Source organism: Squalius cephalus (genome assembly GCF_949319135.1).
Source record: "Squalius cephalus genome assembly, chromosome: 16".
In the NCBI taxonomy this organism is placed as follows: domain Eukaryota; kingdom Metazoa; phylum Chordata; class Actinopteri; order Cypriniformes; family Leuciscidae; genus Squalius; species Squalius cephalus.
Genome location: NC_137137.1, coordinates 33,203,715 through 33,231,214, shown reverse-complemented (window position 1 = coordinate 33,231,214; position 27,500 = coordinate 33,203,715). Strand labels below are relative to the sequence as shown.

Below are 27,500 nucleotides of genomic sequence, written 5' to 3'. Positions count from 1 at the left end.
CAGCAGAAGCGCTGGGCAGACAGAACAGCTGTATACAGGTTATATTTTATTCAGTGTCTTTGTAATCCGCATTTTGTTTTTCATACAGTACTGCGAGACGAAGTGTATCAACTTGTCAGACGTCATTCTGGATTTTGTCGTTCGCTTGTACGGTGGCTCTGAATTTTCAAAAAACCTCTCAAAACACTGTCTGTGGATGCGAAAAACGCAGAAAACCGAACCCAATCCGAATTATTTTTTTTACGGACGAAAGTTTCGTAGGTCAGTGTGCAAGCGTGATTGACATAACGTGAGGTAGAATTTTTTTTTAAAGTGCGAAAATTTCAAATGCGAATTTCGGACTCAGTGTGCAATGGCCTTAAGACTGTGTGTAAGCTATGCCATGCTGTCATTCCGTACACCACATCCAACACATCAAACATGAACCACCACCTTCAACGTCACCATAATAAGTTGTTGTTATACAGTAAAAAAAAATTCTTTTTTGATATCGTATCGTGACGTATCGTATCGTGACCCTGGCATATCGAGGTGCATCGTATCGTGAGTTTAAGTGTATCGTCCCATCCCTAGTAAGTACATGTAGTGACTTAACATTACTCAGTACTTAAATATATAATTACACTGTAACAATGACACCTTTAATAAAGTGTAACCTAAAATTGCTATTACAAGAAAATGCGAGTAAATCACAAATTACAAAACGTTCGTACAATTGTGAGTTTCCTGAATGACAACTTTCACATAATTTCTCATATCTGCCACTTAATTTCCTCTAATTGCACTTGTAATTTGCATATGTGATGTATAAAGTAGCAATTATGAGAAAGTCACAACTGTGAAATATAAAGATATTACAAGAAAATGCGAAGATGAATAATGAGCTGCTTTACAGACTTGACTTGATGTAAAAAATTGCATATATTTTTACATGTCGCGTCTTTTTTTATGGATGGGACTCCAGAGAGAAAATGAGTGAGCAAGACAGAGGATCATGGAAATGTACGACTGTTCTCACAATTCTCTACTGTGTCGTCCTGAAAAACTCCCACACAATCGGTGATTGCTTGCGTACAATATGGATCCCAATCCTCAAGCCACAAAGCTTTCCCATCTGAGGCCTCGTCACTATGCTAACTTAATCAACTGCCCTAGCTTATCACATGCTGACACACACTAAACAGTGAGGGCCCTGTTGTGTTCACACACACACACACACACACACACACACACACACACACACACACACACACACACACACACACACACACACACTAAAGGTGGCGCCGCAGAATACCAAGCAAACCCGTCTCCTGAATTATTGAACGTTCTGGAGTGAACAGAATAACATATTAGCATACTGACCTTATGGGCTCAATCTGACAATGCTTAGCATGTGAGTGTGCTTGAGGGAGAATATGGGATTGGAAAAGAAATATAAGGATGAATACTAACATCGGATTGTCCTGTTTGTTTAATCCAACTCTTTTGTTTTGAACAATTTTCAGGATTTATAGGCCGAACACACATTTTCTGGATCAGGAAATGTCGCAAGCTAGACTCAAACCTAGCTAACCTGTGTCTGAGCACCACAAAACACATCAACGCTCGTTTCTTTCTCATATCGAAAGAATTAAACTGGTAATAAGTCACATTATAAGATATGGAGTCACAATTACAAAAAATACCCACAAAATTTGCTTTTACAAGAAAATGCGATTCACAATTACAAGAAATTCGTACAATTGTCTCAGTTTCCTGTAATCGCAACTTTGCTTAATTTCTCTCATATCTGCAACTTAATTGCCTTAAATTGCACTTGGAATTTGCATATGTGATGTATAAAGTAACAATTATGAGAAATAGTCGCAACTTTTAGATCTAGAGTTGCTTTTACAAGAAAATGCGAGTTAGTTACAATTACAAAACGTACTTACAATTGTGACCGTTTCCTGTAATCACAACTTTTGCAAAATTTCTCATTTCTTTCTCTTAATTTCCTTTCATTGCACTTGTAATTTGCATATGTGACATATAAAGTGCAATTATGAGAAACAGTCACAACTGTGAAATATAAAGTTATTACAAGAAAATGCGAGTTAGTCACAATTACAAGAAATTCTTACAATTGCGACAAAATAAAGTTGCAACTACAAAAAAATACAATAAAAAATAAATAAAAATAACACTAGCCTTTATTTTTTGTGCATCCATAGATTGTGACAATATATTCTGATGTGAGTTTTTAATGGCCAAAATTATTAAAAAAAATTAAAATAAATAAATAATAATAATAATAAATATTATATATATTATATATATATATATATATATATATATATATATATATTTTTTTTTTTTTTATATATATATAGCCTATCTTTTTTTTTATGTTTCTTTGCTGAATAAGCGAAACAAGTCAACCTATGATCTATAAGATGGACACACATCAGATCTAAACACTCCGTCTTCAGTGTAACACGTGATATTTTTAGGTAGGCAGTTTTAACACTTGTTGTTTGGTGATAGTTTTCACTCACCGGAGCGGGTCGTATTCGTGGCGCCATTCTCCTCTATAAATAAAAACACACCTGAGCTCACCCTTCAGTCACACTCTTCTCACCCCGACGCAAAACCCCCTCATTCCCCGCAGTCCGACGGTCAAGATCAGATGTTGTCCTCAAACGTCCCTCCAGCCAACGCCACGGATAAGCCAAGGAAGGAAGGAAGACTGCGTTCTCATCAAACCCTCAAGACTGGCTGTTCAACCACAGCTAATTTGATTGCCATTACGTTGCATTTTCTGCTGATTCCCTAATGCGAGTGCATGCATTTTATAACGTTATATTAAGTAAATACAATAAAGGCCTAATGGCCCGACTGGGTGGTGAGACAAGGCATGCTGTGTTTTTAAGAACAATCCCATGGTGCTTCAGAGGTTAGAGAGAGTTCAGGGGTTACTGGGACAAAGCGAGTCACACACACACACACACACACACACACACACACACACACACACACACACACACACACACACACACACACACACACACACACACACACACACACACTAAATGCCCTCTGGCTGCCAAAGAGTCAATGATGACATTAATCCGTCATCCTTCTGTATTTATTTTGTCATAATTTATGATGTCTCCCTGTCAGATGGAGATTTCAGAGTGAAAGCAACAAATCCCTCATTAAAAAGCACTAATAGATGCTAAGTAGCCGAACTGTTCCTTAAAGCCTGGAAATAACGCTTTAATCAGTTTCATTATTTCGTCATGTAATTTGAACAGATTTATTATCAGATTGAGGGATAATCAAATTGTTTCAAATGCCATGAGACTTTGATTTACATATTTTTGATGTATGGTGGCCACAAAGTATTTGGACACACAAGTCATACTTGAAAAACGAATGATTGTGCAAAGTCACTCTTCCGCCCACTCTCCACTTAAACCGGTTTAGTTCGGGTCAATCTGAGGTTCCTCGTGTTGTGTGTTTGCAATGTTTTATCCTGATATACACCAGCATTCAAAAGTTTGGGATCGGTAAGATTTTTAATGTTTTTAAAAGAAGTCTCTTCTGCTCACCAAGGCTGCATTTATTTGATAAAAAAAAAAAAAGTGTTAAATATTATGACAATTTAAAATAACTTTTCTATTTTAATATGTTTTAAAATGTAATTTACTCCTGTGATCAAAGCTGCATTTCCAGCATCATTACTCCAGTCTTCAGCGTCACATGATCCTTCAGAAATCACTCTAATATGATGATTTGATGCTCAAAAAACATTCATTATTATAATCAATGTTGAAAACAGTTACATATTTTTGTACGAATGTAAAAAAATAATAATTCAGGATTCTTTGATGTATAAAAAAAGGTCAAAAGAACAGCATTTATTTCAATTAAAATCTTTTGTAACATTATAAATGTCTTTACTGTCACTTTGAACAGTTTAATTCATCCTTGATGAATAAAAGTATTGATTTCTATTATTTCTTTACCCCAAAAAAATAATAAATAATACAAATTCTTACAGGACACAAAACTTTTGAACGGTAGTGTTTAATGTTACAAAAGCTTTCAGTTTCAGATAAATGCTGTTCTTTTGAACTTTCTATTCATCAAAGAATCCTGAAATAAAAATGTAAATAACTGTTTTCAACATTGACTGGTAATGTACACACACACACACACACACACACACACACACACACACACACACACACACACACACACACACACACACACACACACACACACACACACACACACACACACACACACGCTCCACCACAGCAAGAATGTAACGCTCTGGTTAAATTTATCGCCTCTCATCAGTTTTGCAGAGGTGAATCACACCACACACACCATCATGCAATCCCTTTTGACCTCCAACCAGATTCACACAGATCTGGCCAACAGGGAAGCTCGTTCTTATCCAACAGCCATCATTACACACCAAGGAGTGGCATAGATGTGCCACACATTCTGGAAATATAGCTTTCATTACCAGTAATGAACCTGCAGGCAACCAAAACTTGATTTTAAGACTTGATTTAAAACTTGACTTTAAGAGATCAGTTTTAGATTTCAAATACATTGTAGGTTGGAAGCAATGGGCTTTTTAATATGTCCTCTTCGTGCCAAATAACAGCACTCTCAATCGCTTCGCATGGCCACCCGCATCAACAACACCAATCAATACAAGCTCGGGTGGCCTTTATACGTGTCAATGAAGATCGCCTGACAACACAGATTAAAAACACAATCTCAGAGATTCGGTACAGAAAGAACATCTGAATGCGATTGGCTTAATTGCAGTGCGGCCTCGTATTCGTCAACTAAGAGAAGTGTGGCTCATCACAGGAAGATTAAGTTTGATTAAAGATTAAAACTCGCACGGATGAATCATTCGCCAACAGGATCTGAGTTGATTTCATGCTGACTTTAAAGGGATTGTTTAGGTGAAATGACTCGCCTTCATGTCATTACAACACAAGACTTTTATTCATCTTCAGAAGATATTTTTTATAGTCCTTAATTATTTTTGCCTCTTCATTGAAAGTCCATGCAACCAAAACTTTAAAGCTTGAAAAAGTAGATGAAGTAATCCATATGTATTGAGTGTTCATTCTGAAATCTTTATTTGAACCCATTTCATTTAGGCTTTAATTTATTAATATAAACATTGATCAATGCACAATTTTTGTGCTTGTACTCTACGTACACTAATCAATGTTTACATATGAAAACAGCCTAAATTACATCTGTTCATCATACAAAGTGATCGCGTCTCATCAGAAGAAAACGCTCAGTTGATTTGGATTACTTCACACGTGTCTTTATGAACTTTATGAAGCTTTCAAATTTGGGCTGCGTGGACTTTCATTAGATGTACAAAATGATGAGAGAATATTAAAAACTTGGGCTGGGTATTGGCACAAATTTCACAATTCGATTCCATTTCGATTCGATTCAATATTGATTTTGGATATCAGGATATTATTTGGATAAATCTCTTAACTAATGCTGTAAACTATGAGAGTCAGTTGTAGCCGATAGGCTTCATTAGCCCACTATAATATTGAAGGTAAAAATGAACTGATTTGTATACAAACACCTAAATTGCACTTATTTATTTTTATAATAATAAAGTTATATGAAATATAAACATTTACATGGTGGCTGTCATAAAAACTTGCCAGATTTATTCAAACATGCATTAAATATTGAAGAACATTAAAAATTATAATGAATATGTAATACGGTGCATATATTTAGCTAAATGCTCCTCTCTAGAGTTAATTTTTCTCGCTGACTAACGAGTTTATGGTCACTGGATGTGCTTTTTCTGAGGTAAATGTGACGTTACGTGACATTGTTTACTAACGACTTTCCACGGCTGAAACACTGAGCGATTCCATGTGACATGATATGGATTTCGATAAGTTGTCCTCTATCTTTAACACACTTTCAGATGCTCATTCATGTTTATTTCGCGCTGTAACTGGTGTTATTAATGCGGAAGAGAAGATCATGTGCTTCTCTTGAGCTGAGCTGAGTCAGAGCGATCTCACGCCACAGCGACAAAACGCTATTTATGCTTTTGAATTTCGTAAGAAAATGGACGTAATTTGAAATCTGAGACTTTGTTTCATATCAATAGTAACAAAGCACTAAGATTATTGTGATTTATTGGATGGGATGCGCGCTACAATGTTCTATTCATTCATCAACTGAGAACAGGATGACTAGCCTAATCGATTCTCGGGATTTAAGAATCGATATCGGATCGTAAAAATGAGAATCAATTAAAATCGAGAAATCGATATTTTTTTCCACAGCCCTAATAAAAACATCTTCATTTGTGTTTCAAAGATAGATGAATGAAAGACTTGGGTTTGGAACGACATGAAGGTGAATTAAATAATGACAGTTTTCATCTTAGGGTGAACTATCACTAAGTTTGACAACCAGAAACTGCTGAATTGAGGGTCTTATTTTCCAACAGTATATCATATTTGTTGCATTATTCAAAACCAACCAAAGTTTTTGTGAAATTCTGTCTGTACAATAAATGCCTGTTAGTTTTAGATTTTTCCATCTGATGCAACAACATGCTGAAGTGTCTGAATACTTTCTTTGGCCGCTGTGTGTGCGTGTGTGAGTGTGTGTGTGTGTGTGTGTGTGTGTGTGTGTGTGTGTGTGTATGCGTGTGTGTGATACTCACTAAGTGTCCTGGAGTAGGTGATCGTGAGTCTTTGAGTGCTGCTGTGCCTGGAACATCCAGAAGAGGCCATTTCATATGCAAATACTGTAAAAAACAAAAACAAGAAGTCAGATTAGACAGCAATGCTGTGTTTTAATTCACATCTTCCTTTTAAAGTCGGCATGAAATGGAAGTTGCTCTAGACTTTTCTTTCCTATTGTGCCGTTTATCCGAGTGAAACAAGAACAAGCCCAAATGTGGAACAAGAACAAATGTGGGCGGGGCTTGATTTTGTCTGTGTGGAACTGATTGGATGGTTGTGGTTTGCTATTGGCTGATCTCATGTGATTGACAGGTTATTGCCCCGCCCTCGTCATCAGAGAAGAGAAGCTGCAAGAGGAACTTATTCTGATTCAAGATTACCAGAAACATCAATTTAAAACAATATTAATGTGCACAGAAAAATCATTTATAAAAAGAATTGTCCATTTTGACTTCCCTACTTTAAAGCTCAATGGAAAAGTTCAGGTACAAACAGGTGCACAAACTTCACCTCAGTGGGTGGCAAAGTTAACCAACACGTTTTGTCAGACCTGTTGACAAAAGCACCTTATAAAACAGAGCAGTCTGTGTGTGTGTGTGTGTGTGTGTGTGTGTGTGTGTGTGTGTGTGTGTGTGTGTGTGTGTGTGTGTGTGTGTGTGTGTGTATGTGTGTGTGTGTGTCTAGACAGGTTTTTTTCTGATGACTAACTGTGATTGAATGAGTGAAACAAATGTCAATGTGAAAAGAGACTTAACAGAATCTTCCAGCATGAGATCTGCCTCTCAGAGGGTCATAAATAAGTCGAACAGTCAGCGGAGAGCAATTCTTCTGGCAGACACCTGTGTCTGTATCTTGTACGTACGTGTGTGTGCGCGTGTGTGTTAAACGCAGAGACAGTGAGAGTGTGAAATCTGTGTTTGTCGGAGAATGTGTTCCTCCCAGAGCCCAGCTGTGGGAGTCTATCGAGAGAGAGTGTGTGTGTGTGTGTGTGTGTGTGTGTGTGTGTGTGTAGGGGACAGCTGAGAGGAAATCCCATGGAGAGAGGTGGGAAAGCTGGACCGTGGTAAAAACACAGCCACATATATAATGCTCAAGTGAATATCCCTGCACTTTTGACCTCTGCCTGTATCACTTCCACTATCAGGACGAGCGCAAACACCATCCCGATCTCTTCGTGTGTGTGTGTGTGTGTGTATTCCACCGTGGGCCAAACAGGTGCACTGATAATCACTAATGCACAATGCGGTTTGTAATGAATGCAGAGGTTGTGTTCAGATCTTCTTGTTTTGCTCCATTTGGTCTTATGGTCATAGCTGAAGTCTCCGTGGAGCTCGGCTCAGACATCTGGTTTATATATCAGTTTTAACTGCCGGATACTGCAGATTTTCATGTGCACAGACTTCTTTAGGCTGCTCAAGAATTTATCATTTATTAAAACACATTTAGTTGAAGCTAATATTCTCATACTAGTGTTTAAAGTCAGCAGGAAATAAAAGCAGATCCTGTTTGCTTTCTTAACACGCGTTCCTGCTGCTAAAGGTACACTGGGAGAAAAATGTGTGGCATTTACTTTGAAACAACGTTCTAGTAAATTTCACAAATAATTACATGGAAATGGCATATGTATGTAGGTATGTGACACATACAACTTTGAATTAGAAAGACTAAAATAGTATTCTCGTGTAAAACTAACTCTTTTTACAGTGTTCACTATAGAAGTTTTTTTTTCTACTTTAATAAATTATTAAATTAATAAATCTAAATTAATAAATTATTAAATTAATAAATATGGCTTTATTATTAACAATAAGGTGAAAATTATTTTCTGATAAATATCATAACTGATAAATGGCTAATATTAATAAATAAATAAATAATACATTTTAAAAATGTATAGTTTTAAATGCAACAAATTTATTTAGGATTCACTTTATAATTGAAAATATGAAATATGCATATTTAGATTTGGTAAATATCCAAAATGGTGTGATATATCTTTCAACCCTAATAAAAAAAAAAATTTATGACAATTTTATGCACATTTTTTAGCAATTTCATGACAAAATGTCCTATTGCAAGTAAAAGCTGTTAAAAACAGAAAATTACATGTATTGCATTATGTGTGGTTATATGCAAAACACACACACTCAAAAAAAAAAAAAAATGCTGCACACTGATTGGATGATGGCCTCTCTCAATAAAAAAAAATCAAACCAATTGTGTTTCTTCTTAATGCTTATTGGCTAATTATCCACATTGTTTGCGCAATCAGCATCTGACTTGGTCAAGACGAACTCTCCAGTCCTCCGGCTCTGATAAACACGCGCAGCATGTGTTAATATGATGGAAATATGATCATTGGATTCAATAAACTGGCTCAAATCCAGCCGGAAAATCCTCATCCGCGCCGCTAATGAGTTAATGTGGGGTCCGGTCCACTTTTACATCTTCGACCTTGCTTTCAATCGGAGCGATCATAGGAAGGAAGTTTACACGGCAATGGTTAAAAATGGAAAAGACATTATAGACACAAAAGGAAGAGGGGAGGGAGCGGGAGCGACAGAGAAAGGGGAAAAAAACATTTTCAGGAATGGGTTTTGTCTGAGCAGGCCAAGGGTATTGTTTCCTGACAGCTGGGTGAGTCGGGGGGGCGATCGGGCCCCTCGTTCCCATCCACAACAGAGGAAACTCTTGGGGTCGACATCAGTCTTCTCCCCTACTATCCCCTGCCACACACACACATCCCTACACTGAATCCTGGGCTAAAGAGAAACAGAAGGCCACCATTATTACTCTCTTTAGTTGGCCAAGTATTATCCCACTACAGGAGTCCAGGCCAAGATATAAACACACACAGATCTACACATTAAGTCATAAAAAGTATTGTGAACATTACAGCGGCTTCCAGTAAAGATGCCTCGGTCCAGTAAAGCTCCCGAGATCTGTCTCTGATCATTACCAGTGCTTTAAACAACATTTTGCATTGATTCGACATAAAATGCTACGTTCTTAAAGCTAAAAACATGTTTTGTGAAGAAAAAAGAAAGAGAAAAAACTTGTATGAATGATTTCCATAGTGACATTTTCATTCAATTGACCAATCAATCAATGTTTAACATGTAAAATTTGGTCATTTTTAAAACATAAGATTTACAAACAAATGAATAAATAAATATTTTTTTGGCTGTGATATTATGGGTAAAGAAAAAAAAAAAAAAAAAAAACACGTTTCAGAGATGGAGAACAATATATATTTGGATTAAAGATTACGACAGTAAAAAGAAAAAATTTACTTTTTTCAACAACTACTTTATTTTAACAGGTTGAATCCCACACAATAGAACAGGGACATGTATTAACGATGTTAATATGGTCATTTTCTATTGAATTTTGGTAATATCAGGCCATGTGTGCATGAGCCAAATTTGTAATCATTATGTTCACAACTTATAATAATTGCTTAAATGAGCTCATTGTTCCTGGCTGAATGAATACATGATATTAGCTATCTGCATGATCTGTATTATCTCAGAACTGTATATTTCGGACATATGGACATTACTTTAACACCTCTGATAACAGATCACGCTAAACTGAATCTATATATGTATTGTGAAAAGCGCCATACAAATAAATGTAAATTGAACTGAAAAGAATTGATAGTTTCAGTATTTCTGAACTACTAGAAAAAAGGTTCAGCGGTGTTCAATGTAGAACTCTAGGGTTCTTGACTCAATTTTAAAGAACGCTTTATGCCAAAAAGGTTCGAGAAATGTCTTCAATGATTGCATATCCTAATACTTTCACGTTAAACGGATTATTTCCATTTATTCTAGTGATAATGTTGACAAGCATTTACATTTACAAGCTGCTTTATTCATACAATTTAATTAAAATTAAAAAACAATTCAAACGAAATTCATTAAATGATTCCATGATGGAACTCCCGGAAGGTTCTATATAGAACATGTTCTTCTGGGAGTGGGATGGTTGCCGTTGACTTTGGTGATTCCTAGAGCACTGGGAATTAGGGCTGGGAGAAAAAAAAAATCGATTCACCTAGCTATCACGATTTATAATTTTTTTATTTGAAAATCATTTTTTTAAATTCTAGAATCGATATTAATTCAAATTCAATTGCTTTATTTTTGTCCTTGCTTATAGACAAGGTTGACAGAAGTTAGCCACTTTCGTTCCAACAGAGTATGAAATGTGTCGTTATCTATGAGTGTTTAGTGACGAAATATCCCTATGAAGGAAGAGACGTGAGACTGAAAGCACTGAAAAGCCCTCGCACTACTCATATATATGTATATAATACAGAAGAGCTGCACGAGTAATCTTTAAAAGACTGTGATCTCGATTCAAACATGCATGTGATCTTCCGATTCGTCTGTCTATTAAACCTTTAATAAAATAATATCGCAACATTTAAAGCTGTGTTGGTGCTGACCCGGAGAGGGTCGTCATGAAACGGCTTCACAAACAGTCTTTTCAACCTCATAGCGTCATTATTTCTGTGATGCAATAGTTAAAATTACAATAGAAGTACTGAGATAAAAGTTTAAAGTTCAAATATAAACACTGATGTCCACAGTAGCGATCAAAATCAGCTTTTGATAGAAAATTGGCACTTAAATAACGCATTTATCGATTACATTGTTCCGCCAGTAGGTGGCGACAAGTGACTGTTAAAAATGTATTTGTTATTGAATAATTTCTTAAAGAGTACGTAGTGCTGTATGATGCTTCTGAATAAAACTCAGAGAGATGTGATGATTTGCTTTTGTAAATATGACTCATCTTATACATCATGTACAGTCTGTATAAGTGTATGATTTAGCTTTTCCCCATGGTCTAGTGTTAAAAAGAAAATTGCAATGTCGAATCACAATACTTGTAGAATCACAATTCTTAAAAAAATAGTACAAAAAATGGAAATAATAATCGCAATATATATCGTATCGGCACACAAGTATCGTGATAGTATCGAATCGGGAGATGGGTGTATCGTCCCAGCCCTACTAGGAATGTGTCCAGACAAGATGAGCAAAACCTTCACCAAACTTCACTCCCATCTTCAACTAAAATGATTTATTTTCTCCCTTTTTTTGGGGGCTTTTCAGACATTTTTCAACAGCTCAGCCCGAAAAACACAATTCCTGTCTCTGTTTCACGCTGGCATCCGGTACGTTTAGCACTTCAGCTCTATCTAAACACTGGTGCCGCTGTGGTCAGACCCTGGCCCACTAAACCTGTCCTCGAGTTGGCTCGCAGCGAGAGAGAAGGGAAAACCTCTGGTGCTGGTCAGCAGAACTCCGCTCCGAAACACAAGGCTGCTTACAAGCGGAAAACTGCTCTGGGCGGACTGAGAAAGTGGAGCGTTTCTGCGCTGCAATCCTGTAGTGAGTGTTTACTATGACATGGGACTGGAAACACACACATAAACTCAATTTGCCAATTACCTTTTACAGTCCACTTCAGGCGCTGTGCTAATGTGATGCAGGTGCCCTTAAAACAAGACAGACCTGGCATGAAATCGAGAGCGAAGGAGGAGCGTCGCAAACAAACACTGCGTTGAGACAATTTAAACATGATCGTAACACGTTATCAAATGCCTTGAGGAAAAATCTGTCCACATACAACAGGCACTGTTTCTATTACACAACTAAAACATTATAAAATGGAGTTTTGGCTTTAAAATCGGATGCATTTATACACAGTTGCACAAACTATGTTACACGGTAGAAAAACTGCTAATTATGATTATATTAAGAATTTTTTTATACATTATATTATATCTTTGCTCTGTAAAGCAAGCTTGAATTTTACAATATAGTACATTAAATCAAATGTATTTACTACTGTACTTATTATTATCATCACAAATGTAATTTACTAAATATCTGTTACACAAACTATATTACAAGGTCTAGGAATTGTTTATAGTGATTATAATTTTTTATATCATATTACACCGTATATTATATTTTTTGGCTCTGTATTGCTTTTACTTGAGTTAAACATCTACAATATAAAATCAAATATATTTATTATAGTTATTAATTATTTATTAACTAAATATATGTGCTAAACTAACTATATTACAAGGTGAAAGAATTGTTTGTAGTGAATATTATTCATTTTTATATTACATTGTGGCTCTGTAAAGCAAGCTTGAATTTAACAATCTGTATATAAAATCAAAAGTATTTACTATCATTATTATTATTATTATTATTATTATTATCACTGTCACCATCATCATCACAAATGTAACGATTTACTGAAAATATGCTACATAAACTATATCACAAGGTGTAAAAAAAAAAATTATAGTGATAATTATTTTTATAGTATAATAAACTATATTACAAATGTTGTATTGTAATATAATATAATATAATATTACAACACATTATAACATTATATTATGGCTCTGTAAAGCCAGCATGTGTTTATCTACTCTACTATATAAAAACAAATCTATTTACTACGGTTATTATTTATCATCATCACACAAATGTAATTATTTACTGAATATACGTTACATAAACTATCACAAGGCGAAAAAATGTATAGTGATAATAATACTTTTTTATATTATAATAAACCATATTATAGATTATTATATTATTATATTGTATTATGGCTCTGTAAAGAGAGCCTGTGTTTTAAAATCTACTATATAAAATCAAATGTATTTACAACTGTTATTATTTATTATCATCATCATTACTACAAATGTAAAAACCTTTCGCTGACATTGCGTTCAGTTTCTACACAGATTGTCAAACTCAAATTTGGAACAATTTATTTAGATTTAAGGCTTTGATTTTCTAGCCGTTTTAGAGTTCAACTTGTTTCATAAAATATATATATCTTATATAAAATAATGTTCATAAATAATTTTCATAAACTTAAACCTATTTAACTTTTTTATTTTTTGGATTTACTTAAAAAATTTTTTACTTCAGCAATAATCTGCCACGGGTCTTCTTTAAAATGAGACCAAACTTAAGTCTGTGCTCTTTCACATGTTTTTTGACACGGACATATTTATCCACTTTGTACCCATGTGTAACTTTTCTTAATTGATGCACAAGGGTTAAAGAGACTCTACATTGTGCCTAAAGCTGTAGCGTCTCCCCGGTTCCTCATCCCACATCGAGTCTCTCAGCTTCAAAACTAGGCCTCTCGTAATAAACCATCCTCCTCCAGCTATCTGATCCACTTCTCTCTCCTCTCGAAGCTCTCGGCCTCCAGCGCTCAGCCGAACATCAGTCGAGCGCTCTCCTAATGAGAACACAGATGCCACAAAAGGTGGTGGAGAACGTCCCAGAGAAAAGCCAACACGGGCCCTTTGGTTCGGGGAACAGAGAGAATACGGCATGTGCTCCAGGGCCCGCGAGGTGCCAGCGCCAGGGTCCAATTGTTGGGCTCTCTCATGGACTTTCTTTGTCAGCTCGGGAGACGAGGCAGCGCTGCCAGGGATGCTGGGAGGCAGATGTGAGGGACGTTTGTTACTGAGGGAAAGCGGATCGTCTGCCAACGGCACCCAAATAGACCCGGCCTGACAAACTCACAGCGCCGCTGTCGAGGTAATGAGGGGATGACACGCTTTCACTCGCTCCAGAGAGATCTGTGCCGAAAGTTTTTAGGCTAAAAACTTCAGTCTAAATGCATGGAGTCTGTTTTATCATCACCCTTTAGTAATTTTAGCTTCTTAATGCACACATTTTTATCATTTTTATAATATATGACAATAGGGGCTAGGTACGATTATTTAAATAGCACACTTTTATACACAATGGCAATGCAAAGTTTTATGCTAGTCTGAACAATGCCTGAACTTCTTGCATTGTTTTTGCCTCTTCACGATGACTAGCTTAATTTAGTCCTAAATTGTAAAGTCGCTTTGGACAAAAGCGTCTGCTAAATGACTACATGTAAATGTAAGTGCTTTACATAAAAATGACTTTAAAAAGGTACATAAGAGAAAAATAAAGATTTCAAATATAATAGAAAACGTTTTTAAATGTTTATAATACATGACAATAGTGGCTAAACCGCACAATTTCATACACAATGGCAATGCAAAGTGCTTTACATATAGGAGAGAAACCATTTAGCTGTTTGTACAGTGTTTTGTTTGTACATCTAAACTCAATGATCAACAAAAATCTCCAAATCCACTCGCTTCGGAAAGTTTTTAGGCTAAAAAGTCTTTTATCATCACCCTCTAGTAATTTTAGCTTCTTAATGCACACATTTTTCATTTTTATAATATATGACAATAGTGGCTAGGTACGATTATTTAACTAGCACACTTTTATACACGATGGCAATGCAAAGTGTTTTACATAAATATGACTAAAATTTACTTAAAATAAGAGAGAAACCATTTAGCTGGTTATATAATGTTTTGTTTGTACATCTAAACTCAATGACCAACAAAAAAGTTTTTAGGCTAAAGAGTCTGTTTTATCATCACCCTTTAGTAAGTTGGGAACACTTCACAATAAGGTTCATTAGTTAACATAATGTATTAACTAGCATGAACTAACCATGAGCAATACATTTGTTACAGTATTTATTAATCTTTGTTAATGTTAGTTAATAAAAATACAGCTGTTCATTATTTGTTCATGTCAGTTCACTGTGCATTAACTAATGTTAACAAATGCAACCTTTGATTTTGATAATGTATTAGTATGTTGAAATTAATATTAACTAAGATTAATAAATGCTGTAGAAGTAATGTTCATTCTTATTTCATGTTAACCAATGTTAACTAATGAACCTTATTGTAAAGTGTTACCAATAATTTTAGCTTCTTTTAATTTTTATAATATGAGACAATAGTGGCTGGTAAGTTTATTTAAATAGCACACTTTAATACACAATGGCAATGCAAAGTGCTTTCCATAAAAATGACTTTTAAAAAGGCACATAAGAGAAAAATAAAGATTTCAAATATGAGAGAAAACATTTAGCTGGTTTTACAGTGTTTTGTAAACAGCATTTGCATAACATTTTAGTGATGTCAAACCATAAGCAGATTCACTATCATTCAAAAATTCGGCAGGCGGTCAGGAGGATTTTTTATTTTCAAAGGAATTAAAAAAATGTCATTCATCAAGGATTCATTCAATTGATCTAAAGTGGCAGTTAAGACTTTTATAATGTTACAAAAGGTTTCTATTTAAAATATGCTGTTCTTTAGAACTTTATATTTATCAAAGACAAACTGTTTTCAACACTGATAATAATCAGAAATGTTTCTTGAGCATCAAATCATCATATCAGAATGATTTCTGAAGGATCATGTGACACTGAAGACTGGAGTAATGATGCTGAAAATTCAGCTTTGATCACAGGAGTAAATTACATTTTACTATATATTCACATAGAAAAGTTTCGTTAGATTAAAATAATATTTACTCTATTTTTTTATTAAATAAATACCACCCTAGTGAGCAGTAGAGACCCCAAACCTAGTGGAAATAGATGTTTATCAAAATCAAATATTCTAGAGAACCACGTAATAATGCCAAGCAACCACCGTTTAATGGTATAATTCTATTATTAGACCTTAAAAATAAGCATCATTGTATTCTGCACAGAAAGTGATCCTACTCATCAGCACAGTTGAACCCAGCGTGTGGCCCGTACTTATTCAGGACCCCTGATGAACCCAATGGGCCTCCCTGTGGCCGGTGTGTTAAAGTGTTAATCACATCTCTCAATCTGACACACACACACACACACACACTCCTGCCCCACACGAAGGTCTATTGTCAGGACATGCCATCAGCTTAATGCGAGTCATTTACACCTACTGTTAGTCCAACCTGACCACACAGTTTCAAACCGGGCTCCTTTGTTTAAGTGTGTTGTGGGTAATTAAACGATTATATAATCATTCTTAAGCAAACAAGATACAATCATGCTAATTGGAAGGAGAGATTAACTATCAGTGAAACTAGGCGGCACTGAAGCGGCACACAATGCTTGTCAGATTTTGAGGAATGCGACCAAACTTCAGAGATTAATCTTGAGCAATGATAGCGATTTGGGTAAACATTCAGAGACGAGTGTTAAACGAGCACTTGCTGGCACGCCAGGTACAGGGTTAATGATAACTTCACCGGTCGGGATGCCGATAGATCCACATCCCAGAGCGTTTTCCCTGGATCCCGCAGGTAAACTCTGCCACATTAGTGAGTCCGCTCAGCATGCAGGTGTGCTTGTTTTGGCCGTGTGAGTTGTTTACCAGCGTGGCTAGACGAAACATTTCAATCAGGCTATTTATGTGCACTTTCCACACCATAACACTGTCTAAGGACACTTTTCTACTCGGTCCGACTGACTGTCAGAACGGTTTTCATATGGCACTTTCTGGGTCTGTAGAACCATATGACTTTTACTGTATATCACGGGATGTCACAGAATTTGGCTAAATAATAGACGAATAAATCAAAAGTAGGGACATTTGTATACAAATAAGTTCATTTTAACATTCAATATAATAGTAATGTAGCACCAACTGACTCCCACGTATAGTTTACAGCATTAGTTGAGCAAAATTTGCCATGTACTGGACCTGATATATAGCCAAAATAATCAATTCGATATCAAATAGAATCGAATTGAAATTAATCGAATCGCAAGCTTGTGAATCGAAATCGAATTGTGAAATTTGTGTCAATACCCAGCCCTAATATGGACTAGTGTCTGAATAATAAATAAGGCTGTTACTGATATCTGAAGTCTACATGTTCTGCGTGTCTCGGTTTGGTCAACTACACACACACAGAGTTTTCAGCGTCTGCAGTCGCACATGAACGCATGAACTTCAGCTCCAGAGCTATTCTGAGAGTCACTTCACAAGCATTTCACCATTTCATTTCATACACACAGAAATAAAAGTTTGGTTTAAATTGAAGATGTTGTATTGTGACAATATCTTCAATTTAAACCAAACTTTTATTTTATAATATTTAATAATATTTTTATATTCTAATATTTCTATAATTACTATTGAACTGTAGAATGTACCTCTCAAAGTAATAACAATAGCAATATTAACACAGTTTATTTAAACCATATGAAAGGAATATATCAAAAAATGTTGTCCATATTTTAAATTATACAGCACTGTTTTGTGTCTCTGAGCAACACACAGCGGTATTTTGTTTCTGAACGAAGCAACTTTTTGAACGACCTTAACTTAATTTTTAAAGCAGCTTTTTATTTTTAAAATCATTTCAAATATCAATATTCAACGTTTTATGTTTAAAACATCAAAACATTATTCATGCATTTGTAACTGCAGGTTTAAATGCATTCATGTCGCCTCTGAGCTGCATTAAATATCAAAAATACCAGCACAAAAACACACTCGGCAAAATAGTCTAATTATCGTTATCAATAAAAAATTGAGATATCGTTTTTTGTCAATATCACACACCCATAATGAACGCCATACGCCACACTTTTTACCATTTCCTTCCTGTCCTTTTATGCATGAATGAATCAAATCCACGCAGAACGCTAAAGCTAGTCAACTTACAATTATAGACTCCAAGTGTTTGGCTTGAGGTCACCATCCACAGGCGTATCTGAAGTATGTATCTAGCACTAGGGTAATGGCTGAAGTCTGAAGTATCCCTGAGCCTTTTGGACCGGGTGAAGTTAAGTGGCTTTGACAAGAGCTCTGCCGCTCGCATCGGGCTTCTATTGTGACCTGCGCGCCCTCCTTGCACTTCCATTCACTGCCTGAAAACACTAAAAACCATGTCAAAGGTCAACCTGCCACATTTCCATGGCAACATGGCCCTATAACGGGCCTCTTAACACGCTCTTGTGCACAAAATAACTATTAGTAAGGAAGGATGGACGGAGATGCGTGTGAGTTTCTATGAGTGCAAGGGAAGCATAGAGACAGGGCAAAGGGTTAACCCGAACAATTGAGAGATCCCAAGGTCTGACCGGGACTGATGGATGGATTCGGCTTTTACGGTAACCAGCAGTCCATCAAAAGGGGCCGGGACAGCATGGAGAGCACATTTCCCACTCTATTGAAGACCACTCGTGTTTATTATAGCTATGAAGCAACACAACGATCATTGAGAACATGCTTCAATCAATTCATCTGTACACTTTAGCATGGAAATAAGAAGTTACAGTATCTAGTGATGTTCAACGATTAATCGCATCCAAAATAAAAGTTTGTGTTTACATACTATGTGTGTGTACGGTGTATAATTAGTTATATATATATATATATATATATATATATATATATATATATATATATATATATATATATATATATATATATATATATATATATACACACATATACACACACACACACACACACACACGTATATATTTGAGAAATATTTGCATGTCGTATATATATTTATATATAATTTATATTATATATATATGAATGAATATTTTAAGAAAAATATGTTATTTATATATAAAATATTTATATGCACGTGTGTGTATTTACAAAATAATTAGACAGACACAGTACACACACATATAGTATGTAAACACAAACTTGTATTTTAGATGCGATTAATTGTTGCACAGCATTAAATCCTCAACAAAACGATTAATCTTTTAGTAAACGTGAAAAATGGCACGACTTGAAACGGCTTTGAAACCATTTCCACTCAGAATTTGTTAGTAAATTTCACAAATAAATGGTAAGTAAGTTACACTGTAAACCTGAAATGTAAATATTGAAGCAGAAATACTGAAATGTTTTTTTCTTGTAACTCCAATAATCTGTTTTTCTTCTCAACTTGGACAAATAAAATGTAAGTGTACTAAAGTTTAAACCAGATGCATCTCTTACTTGAGCAAAATAACAGTCAAATTAAAGTGCGTTAAAATCATTGCAACATTCACAAAATATCACATCATTAAACTGCCTGCCAAATCATCATGAATGCATTGTGAATATTCACTAAACTGGCAAGTTCTGCTGGTGATTTGCATGAGTTATATATCTAACATAATCATAATGGTTGCAAACTTGGATAACCAATTCTGATATTAATGCTCATGTTATCATATTAAATATGTTGCTTCAGCGCCCTTGATTATTCATATTAAAGTGTCCTTATCGCATGGTAGTGTCAAGGAGGAAAAGTAGCTTTGATTCGATCCTCTAGCAGTGAATCAGAAGAGACTGTAAAGATTAAAATTTTTTAAAAAGGATAACAGCATAGTTTGAATATGAATTTGCCATAGAAGGTCTTTTATTCACGCCACACTCGCAGAATGACAGACAGAGCTGATGGAGTCGAGCGCTGTGGAATAATTGAGCTATTGTATTCAAGAACACAACGCAAGGTCAATCGAAACCTTACGCATAATCAGAAGCACAAGAAAATAATCGGGGCATCTGGCGAGAGCTGGCGCTCTGTCAGCGCTGACGGCAGGCGGCCATATTGTTTAAGTCAATTACCAGTGTGTGCGGAGATGTTTCAGTACCTGCTGGCATATCTTGTTACAGATTCTTCTACGAATGCTAAGCTCACGAGAAGGGCCACATTTTTAACCCTTAAGGCTGATGGATAAAGACCATTAAACTATACCGATAGCTCTTGGGGAGGCTCTAGCTTGAGGAACGGGTGACCGATTGAGTCAGCTGAGGTGTGTGTGTGTGTGTGTGTGTGTGTACACTAGCTATGAGGCAGAGTCTACTTCTAAAGGCTGAAACATGTATGTGAATACAAACACTTTCTGCTTAATTTACTTTTCAATACGTGTCAGAATGTAATTCATAACACAACGCATGTTTGAATAGCATTCTCAGTACATATGAACAGTATATCGGCATCGGGCAATAATCATATCGGATTTAATCAGTAAATTAGGCTGATATATTTAAGCTATGGATGCACGATATTATCAGGACAACGTCGGAATCGGCCAATAAAGGCTTAATGTAATACTCGGCATCGTCTCGATATGAAACGTTATGCCGATATGCCTTGAGGATCAGATAATGTGCTGATTATGTGTGTGCAATAACTTGCGTGTTTGTGCTGGAAGAGAGCTTTTGCATGTTTGGAGTCGTTTACACCATAAAGATATGTATATCGGTATCGGCTATCGGCCAAAACGAAATATCGGCAAAAATCCAATATCGTACAACCCTAATTTAAGACGTTAAATTATATGCAGATGAACACGATCCTACATTACGTCATTTCTTTTTATAAAATTAAAAATTAAATATTAAAATTAAATGTTTACTTCATGGCACACATGCATTGTTTATTTTTGGCTAATTTTTAATTTTTAGGTTATATTTTAAGTTTCATAAATGAAAGTTGGCCAAAGGAAAATACAATGTGTTTGTTGTAATGGTTCTGAGAAGTTAGCTCAGTGAACTTTGTTAGTTAAACATTTAAAGCTATTTATGTAAAATAACAACAGATCCAGGTAAACGGATCCATCACAGAAATGCAAAACTGAACGTTAAGAACATAAAACAGGGAAACACACTTGGCGTGCGTTGGCTACGTATATCTGTACACTAGACTAGAGAACAATTCTGCTATAAAATCTGTAGCCTAATTTACCGTCTGACAAACTCTGTCCAGATGTGGCCGGACGAGGCGTTGTAACTTAACGTTTATTAAGCTTACGCAGACTTAAGTTTGAAAAACTTACGTTTCTGAAAAAGGCTGAAAAAAATTAAATAAATATTTGTTTGAGTGTAAATCTGATCGTGGAGCTCCTCAATAAGGGCTTGTGTTACGAGAGGCTGAACACACACTGCTACCATTTAAACTGGCCTTTTCACTGCTACGACACATCATTTTAGAGAGAGAGAGAGAGAGAGAGAGAGAGAGAGAGAGAGAGAGAGAGAGAGAGAGAGAGAGAGAGAGAGAGAGAGAGAGAGAGAGAGACAGAGATGGTGGAAGGAACAGACAGGACTAAATTAAACACATTTGTTTCTGCTCAAACATACCACAATTTATGAAAACAGAGCACGGATTGTGTTCGTTCTTAAGCCCCTCTGACACACACACACACACACACACACACACACACACACACAGCTGTCTATAGAGGGCTGGATGTATGTTGGGCTCAGCAGAAGAAGCATATAGAAACAGGTCCAGACCTCCTGTGTGTTCAGACTGAGCTTTACAAACTAATACAGGCTCTACATCCTTCTTCACCATAAAACACACACACACACACGCACACACACACACACACACACACAGCAGGGAAGCTCCCTGACTGACTCAAGCGCCGCAAAAACATGTGTACTTGCAGGCACGCACATAAAGTCATGACAGAGAGGCAAACTATGTGCACAAATAGGACAATAGTATAATTTACTCTTTTTAAACCCATATGTCTGTCTGTCTCCCATTGAACTCAGAAAGAGACGTTTAGCTAAATGTCCAAGCTGCTCTTTTCCCATATAATGAAAGTGAATGGGGACCATGACTGTCAAGCAATGTTTTCAGTAAATAATTTAGACATGTTCTACATTTCTAATGCCCCTAAATTATCAACATGATCAAAACTTTGCTGCAAAACCTGTTGCACACAATCCACAACATGCCTTCTGTCATCTTAAAGATCGGTTTTTAGCTTTCAGCTATAGCTGCATAATGTTAGCTACACTTTTTTTTAGCAAGCAAAAGACCTTTTATTATAATTGTAAAAACATGCACCTTCAGCTCGTGGTTCACGTCTTTCTTCTGTGAAACGATGAACACTTAGTGGACTGAAGAAACTTGTATTTGATTATGCAGACATTTTTTATTTTTTTATTTTTTTTAAATCACAAAAAATGTAAGTATCAAATATGATCCATCAGGTGTTTGAGGCATGTTTATTTGTTCATCTCTCAATCATCACTGCATTGCTTTGATCATAAAACTATGCATTTAAATATCATCTTACTGAGACATATTACTGGCAGATATCGAGTGACAGCTGAAATGTTATGCATTTTAGACAAGTAGTGTGTTATACTTGGAGTCGGGTATCATTTGAATTTTAGCAATTCCAATCCCATTTCTGATTCTGCTTATTGATTCTGATTCTTATTGATTCCCAGTTTCGATTCCAATATGATAAAAAAAAATTAAGTCAAACATTTAGATATCAAACATACTTATTCTGTGTTTTTTTGCAAAACATTCTGTTGCAGCTGAATAACCATTAACAAAAATCAGCAGCCTAAATAACAAATAACTAATAAACTAGACCAACTAATATAAATTTCACACATTAAAGACAAATGTTTAACGATACATATCGGCGCAATTTTTACATCGCGATATCTCAATAATAGCGATGCATCATTACACCCCTACTAGCTATACTGTTATAAAAGATATTGATTTAGAATAGGGTTACAAAATTCTGGGAATTTTCAAAGATGGAAACTTTCCATGGGAATTAATGGGAATTTAACCCCCTGAGGTCGGCTATCGCGCCGGCGCGATAGGCTCGTTTTTTTTCGTATGAGTGCAAAAAAAAAAATTAAAAAAAAATATTAATTTTTATCTTATATGCTTGTGTTATACATCAATCGATCCTGTTTAGTGTGTATTTTTTTTGTGTATGCTCATAATAAAAACAAAGTGTTGTGCTTTTCGCCAAATAAAGAAAAATAAACATGATGCGAGTTCTGCCTACTCTCCGTCAGTGAATTCAATTCTGAAACGCGTCCGAAAATGAACTGTAACTCAGCGAATACTCAGTCAAACAGGCATACAGTCACACAGGCATGAAGCTTGAATTATCTTCTTTCAAATGAAGTAATTTTTATAAAAAACAAATATTCACAGTTTATATAATATGTATGTAAAGAGAGAGATGTCAGTCGTTCTCATCTCAGCTAATTAAGTTTTAATGTGACTCCGCCTACGGAGACCGCGCTATTCAAACGCAAATGTGAGGCGATCCAAACAAACCTGTGAAACGCCCACATCCGCTGGATAAGGCCGGTGAAACACTGGATGCGTGGCGTAAGCGTCTCAGCTGCGTGGCGTGTCCGTTTTTATTTCGGCTCCCATCCATGTTAACAGTTTAGAGTTTGCACACTGCCTGTGTGAGACGCGCGTCTCAGGTGCGGCACGAGCCGCGTGGAAAACGCGTGCATTCTAGAAATAGAACCGACGCCTATTTTTCACGTGACACGCAAGCGTCTTGGAAGCGTTTCCATGCAAAATTGAATAGGAAAATCTGTTTATTTGTCATTTTGACACGAATACATATTAATAAATGTCCTTTTGATGTTTAAAAGTGTCTAGGTTTTGACATAAATGCAAATATAAATGTAATTTTACAAAATATGATCGATTTTCAAATACTGCTGTATTGAATGAACAGCTTTTAGCAAACTCTATTGCTATACTGAGATGAGGAATATATACTGTATGTGTTTTGTCAAAAATAAAGTCATCAACTAACTAATGAATCCTTTACTTTGAAATACGTATGATAAAATGTATACTTTAGTTTTGAAAGACGTTGACTAGTTTTGAAAAGATTATAAAGTATGTATGTGCATGCATATATATATGTGTGTGTGTATATATGAAGAGTTCAGATGCAAAAGCCTCTAAATGCCATCTGAAATTTTCTCCTAGAATGATCATTTTTATGAAGCTTGTATATTTAAGTTAGCTATAGGTGACACGTCACCTGAATGAATGGCTCATTAAGTATGCAGGGACGTAGTCTCACCAGGTGTGAACTACTACATATGCATGATGCTGTTGGAGCGTTTACGCCCCATCCGCATATTGGCTTTCCAAACTAAAAGTGTTTCACAAAACTAAAATCAATGTATCGTTTTTTTGTGGATGATTAGGCAGGATGATTTTCATATCATTTTGAAGAAAAAACACTAGGCGATGAAATCCATTAGTCAAAAGTCTTATTGCCACATATTTAGTATGTGTTTTGTGGCCTTATTTCAGAAACTTTAGTTTTTAGTTTTTTCAATAACCACGCATAAACATTATTCTCTCAAAAATGCAGACATGTACATTCTTGTTGCTCACATATTATGGCAGCCCTGTTTGTGCTAAATAGTGTGTAATTTTTTTTTGCCATTAATATGTTTATAAGCAACTGAAAAAAGCACAAATGTCAGGGCATGTCAGAACATCTCAAGGACCCCAAAAACACCCCAGACCCCAGAGGGTTAAGGGAATTAACAGGAATTTTTGGGAATAAACGGGAATAAACTGGGAATATACCATGCCATTCCTCAATCACATGCACATAGCCACTGCTTACTGCATGGCTATTGAGACCACACCCCCTACTGGCACTGTGCATGCCTCCATCACATGTACAGAAGCCCAAAGCACAAGACTATTGAAGGCACACATTTGAGCCTGTGGACTAAACATATTGATATATGATATTATTTATTTATTAAATGGCAAGCTGTTAGATGCTAAATAAGCTAGCATAACTTTATTTACCACATAAGGCAGATGCTAGCTACCTCATGTGGCTGTTTTTCTCTGCCTCGTGCAATATGTTTTGAAGATCATTCCAGTTGTTTAGCTAGCCTTACTATTTATATATCTGTTCATGTCATTGCATTAGTATTCTTACAAGCTCTTGTCTTATTTTACAGAAAAATGCCACGTGCACTATCCGATGTTTGGAGACATTTTATTACATATTTTTTGGGGAATATTTCCAAAATTCCCCAACTTAACTTCCCATGGAAATTTACCGGAAACTTTCCAGAAATTTTCCGCCCCTTTGCAACCCTAATTTAGAATGAGAATCAAAAGCATCAGAATTTCATTTTACTTTTTGGCCATATAAATATTTGCACCAAATTCCATATTTTTGCTCAGTTTGGATAAAATGTAGGTGTTTTTTTCCCTCCTTGAGTTCCATATTCTCAACATTTCATACTTTATGAGCCATAAAAGCCTGATGCATCGAATATGACACTCGACAAAAAACATCCAAACTTTTTTATAATTTGATCTTCAACAGTTTCAATAAACTGTTTGATTTTAAAAAGTAAGATTTTTCTGACTATCATTTCACATTTTAGATTAAGTTTTAATCTGTTCCTCACAAAAAGCTATAATATAGCTTCATAAGACGAATACAACTTTGAGTTGTTTAGACACTCTAATATTTTTTCCTTTTCCTTTTTGGACGTTGACACTTCTTGGTCCCTATCCACACAAGAGTAGCATTAGCGTCCCTCAAAACTAGTTTTTCTTCCACTGAAGAAAGAAAGAGAGTAAATGATGACAGAATTTTCAGTTTTTGGATGAGCTACTCCTTTTGTTACCCGCTGATCTCTTCATTCATGGGTAAGATAATCTTTATTCATAACGCCCAGGGCAAAATCTTTGGCTGTCAACACCAGTGGGCCTTCCTCAAAACACGCTCCATCATCCGTGTTGTTTTAGAGCTGAACAAACAGGAAAGCTAGCAACACAATGAGAAAAGCAAACAGCATCCAGTCCCACTGACTGCGTGAGGTTTTGATGAAGCCCACAGAGGGTCCGCGTAGCCATGAGGTGGATCAGGTCGAGGGTCCGAGGGGGTCAGGGGTCAAAAACTCACCCTGAGACAAGGTAATGGAGGGGAAGACAAACACACCCGGATTCGGCTTTTTGGAGAATTTGCCAGTTGCTAATGGAGCCGACTGTGTGCGTGACACTTTTGAGAAATTAGCTAGACACGTTAAACTAACAAGCTAACAAAGTCCATTGTTTTCATTCCCGACTGAAGACTTTGAATGGGATTAGAAGCCTAAAGTAAATGGAAATTCATTGTGTCGCAAGGTAGTGAGAATGTTATGAACACAAATGCTATTTTGGCTTTATTTTTTCATCATCGGAATCAAAATAAACGAGACGTTGAATCACAAAAGACATACCCATGCAATAAACTGTAAACGGCTAATAAATACATTTACGTCAACGCACAGGCGTCCTAATGTCTCGTAAAAGCTCCCTCAACTCTCTCAAAATCACTGCTCACGTGTTCATAACGTATTGGAAATGAGAATATTTGAGGACTTTCCATGTAATTCAGCGAGCAGGGTGAAGTCATGTAAAGGTGGAATTTCCTTTTGTATAGAAAAGCAAGACTGAGTCACACTATTAAAATGAGGTGTGAACAATGGAGGAGGAATTAAGATGTCTAGAAGTTGATATACCTACATTTCCTCAACACCCTATTACAGAGACAATTACGTGCAAACTACGAGCTCGCAGGCATTTACACCAAACCCTTCCAGAGAGTCTGACTGAGAGGAGCAGGGCCTGAAACACGACGCGCTCACAGCAGAGGAACTGAGAAGAAACAGTACAAACACAAGAAAATCATGCATTTATAGCATAATCCTGCATGATTTGGTCAATTTTGGACAAATACTGTCATTTAACATGACAAACATTTAATATCTTGTTTTACTGTTGCTTAGATAAAGGTTAAAAGAAGAAAAGGCGCAAGATCAAATTGAAACCGACGGTCTCGATGACGAGGGTGGACAAATAAAGTTCAAATAAAGTCTAGTTTTTCCCCATGCTCTGATCCCAGTACAAAGTTCACACTGGCTGGTGTTCACACGTGTTCTCTTTATTAATAATAATAATAATAATAATAATAATAATAATATTAAAGTATATAAAATGTAAATTATAACTAATCTACTTACTAGAAATAATTGATATT

At 35.9% G+C, this 27,500-nt stretch overlaps 1 protein-coding gene across 1 annotated transcript in view; it reads right to left on the bottom strand.

Moving 5' to 3' along the window:
- Positions 1-27,500, bottom strand: part of tcf7l1b (transcription factor 7 like 1b) — an 80,376-nt gene that overhangs the window by 28,490 nt on the left and 24,386 nt on the right. The window contains 1 exon segment of the mRNA XM_079896262.1: positions 6,743-6,826. Within this exon segment, the coding sequence (XP_079752388.1) occupies positions 6,743-6,826 (84 nt within the window).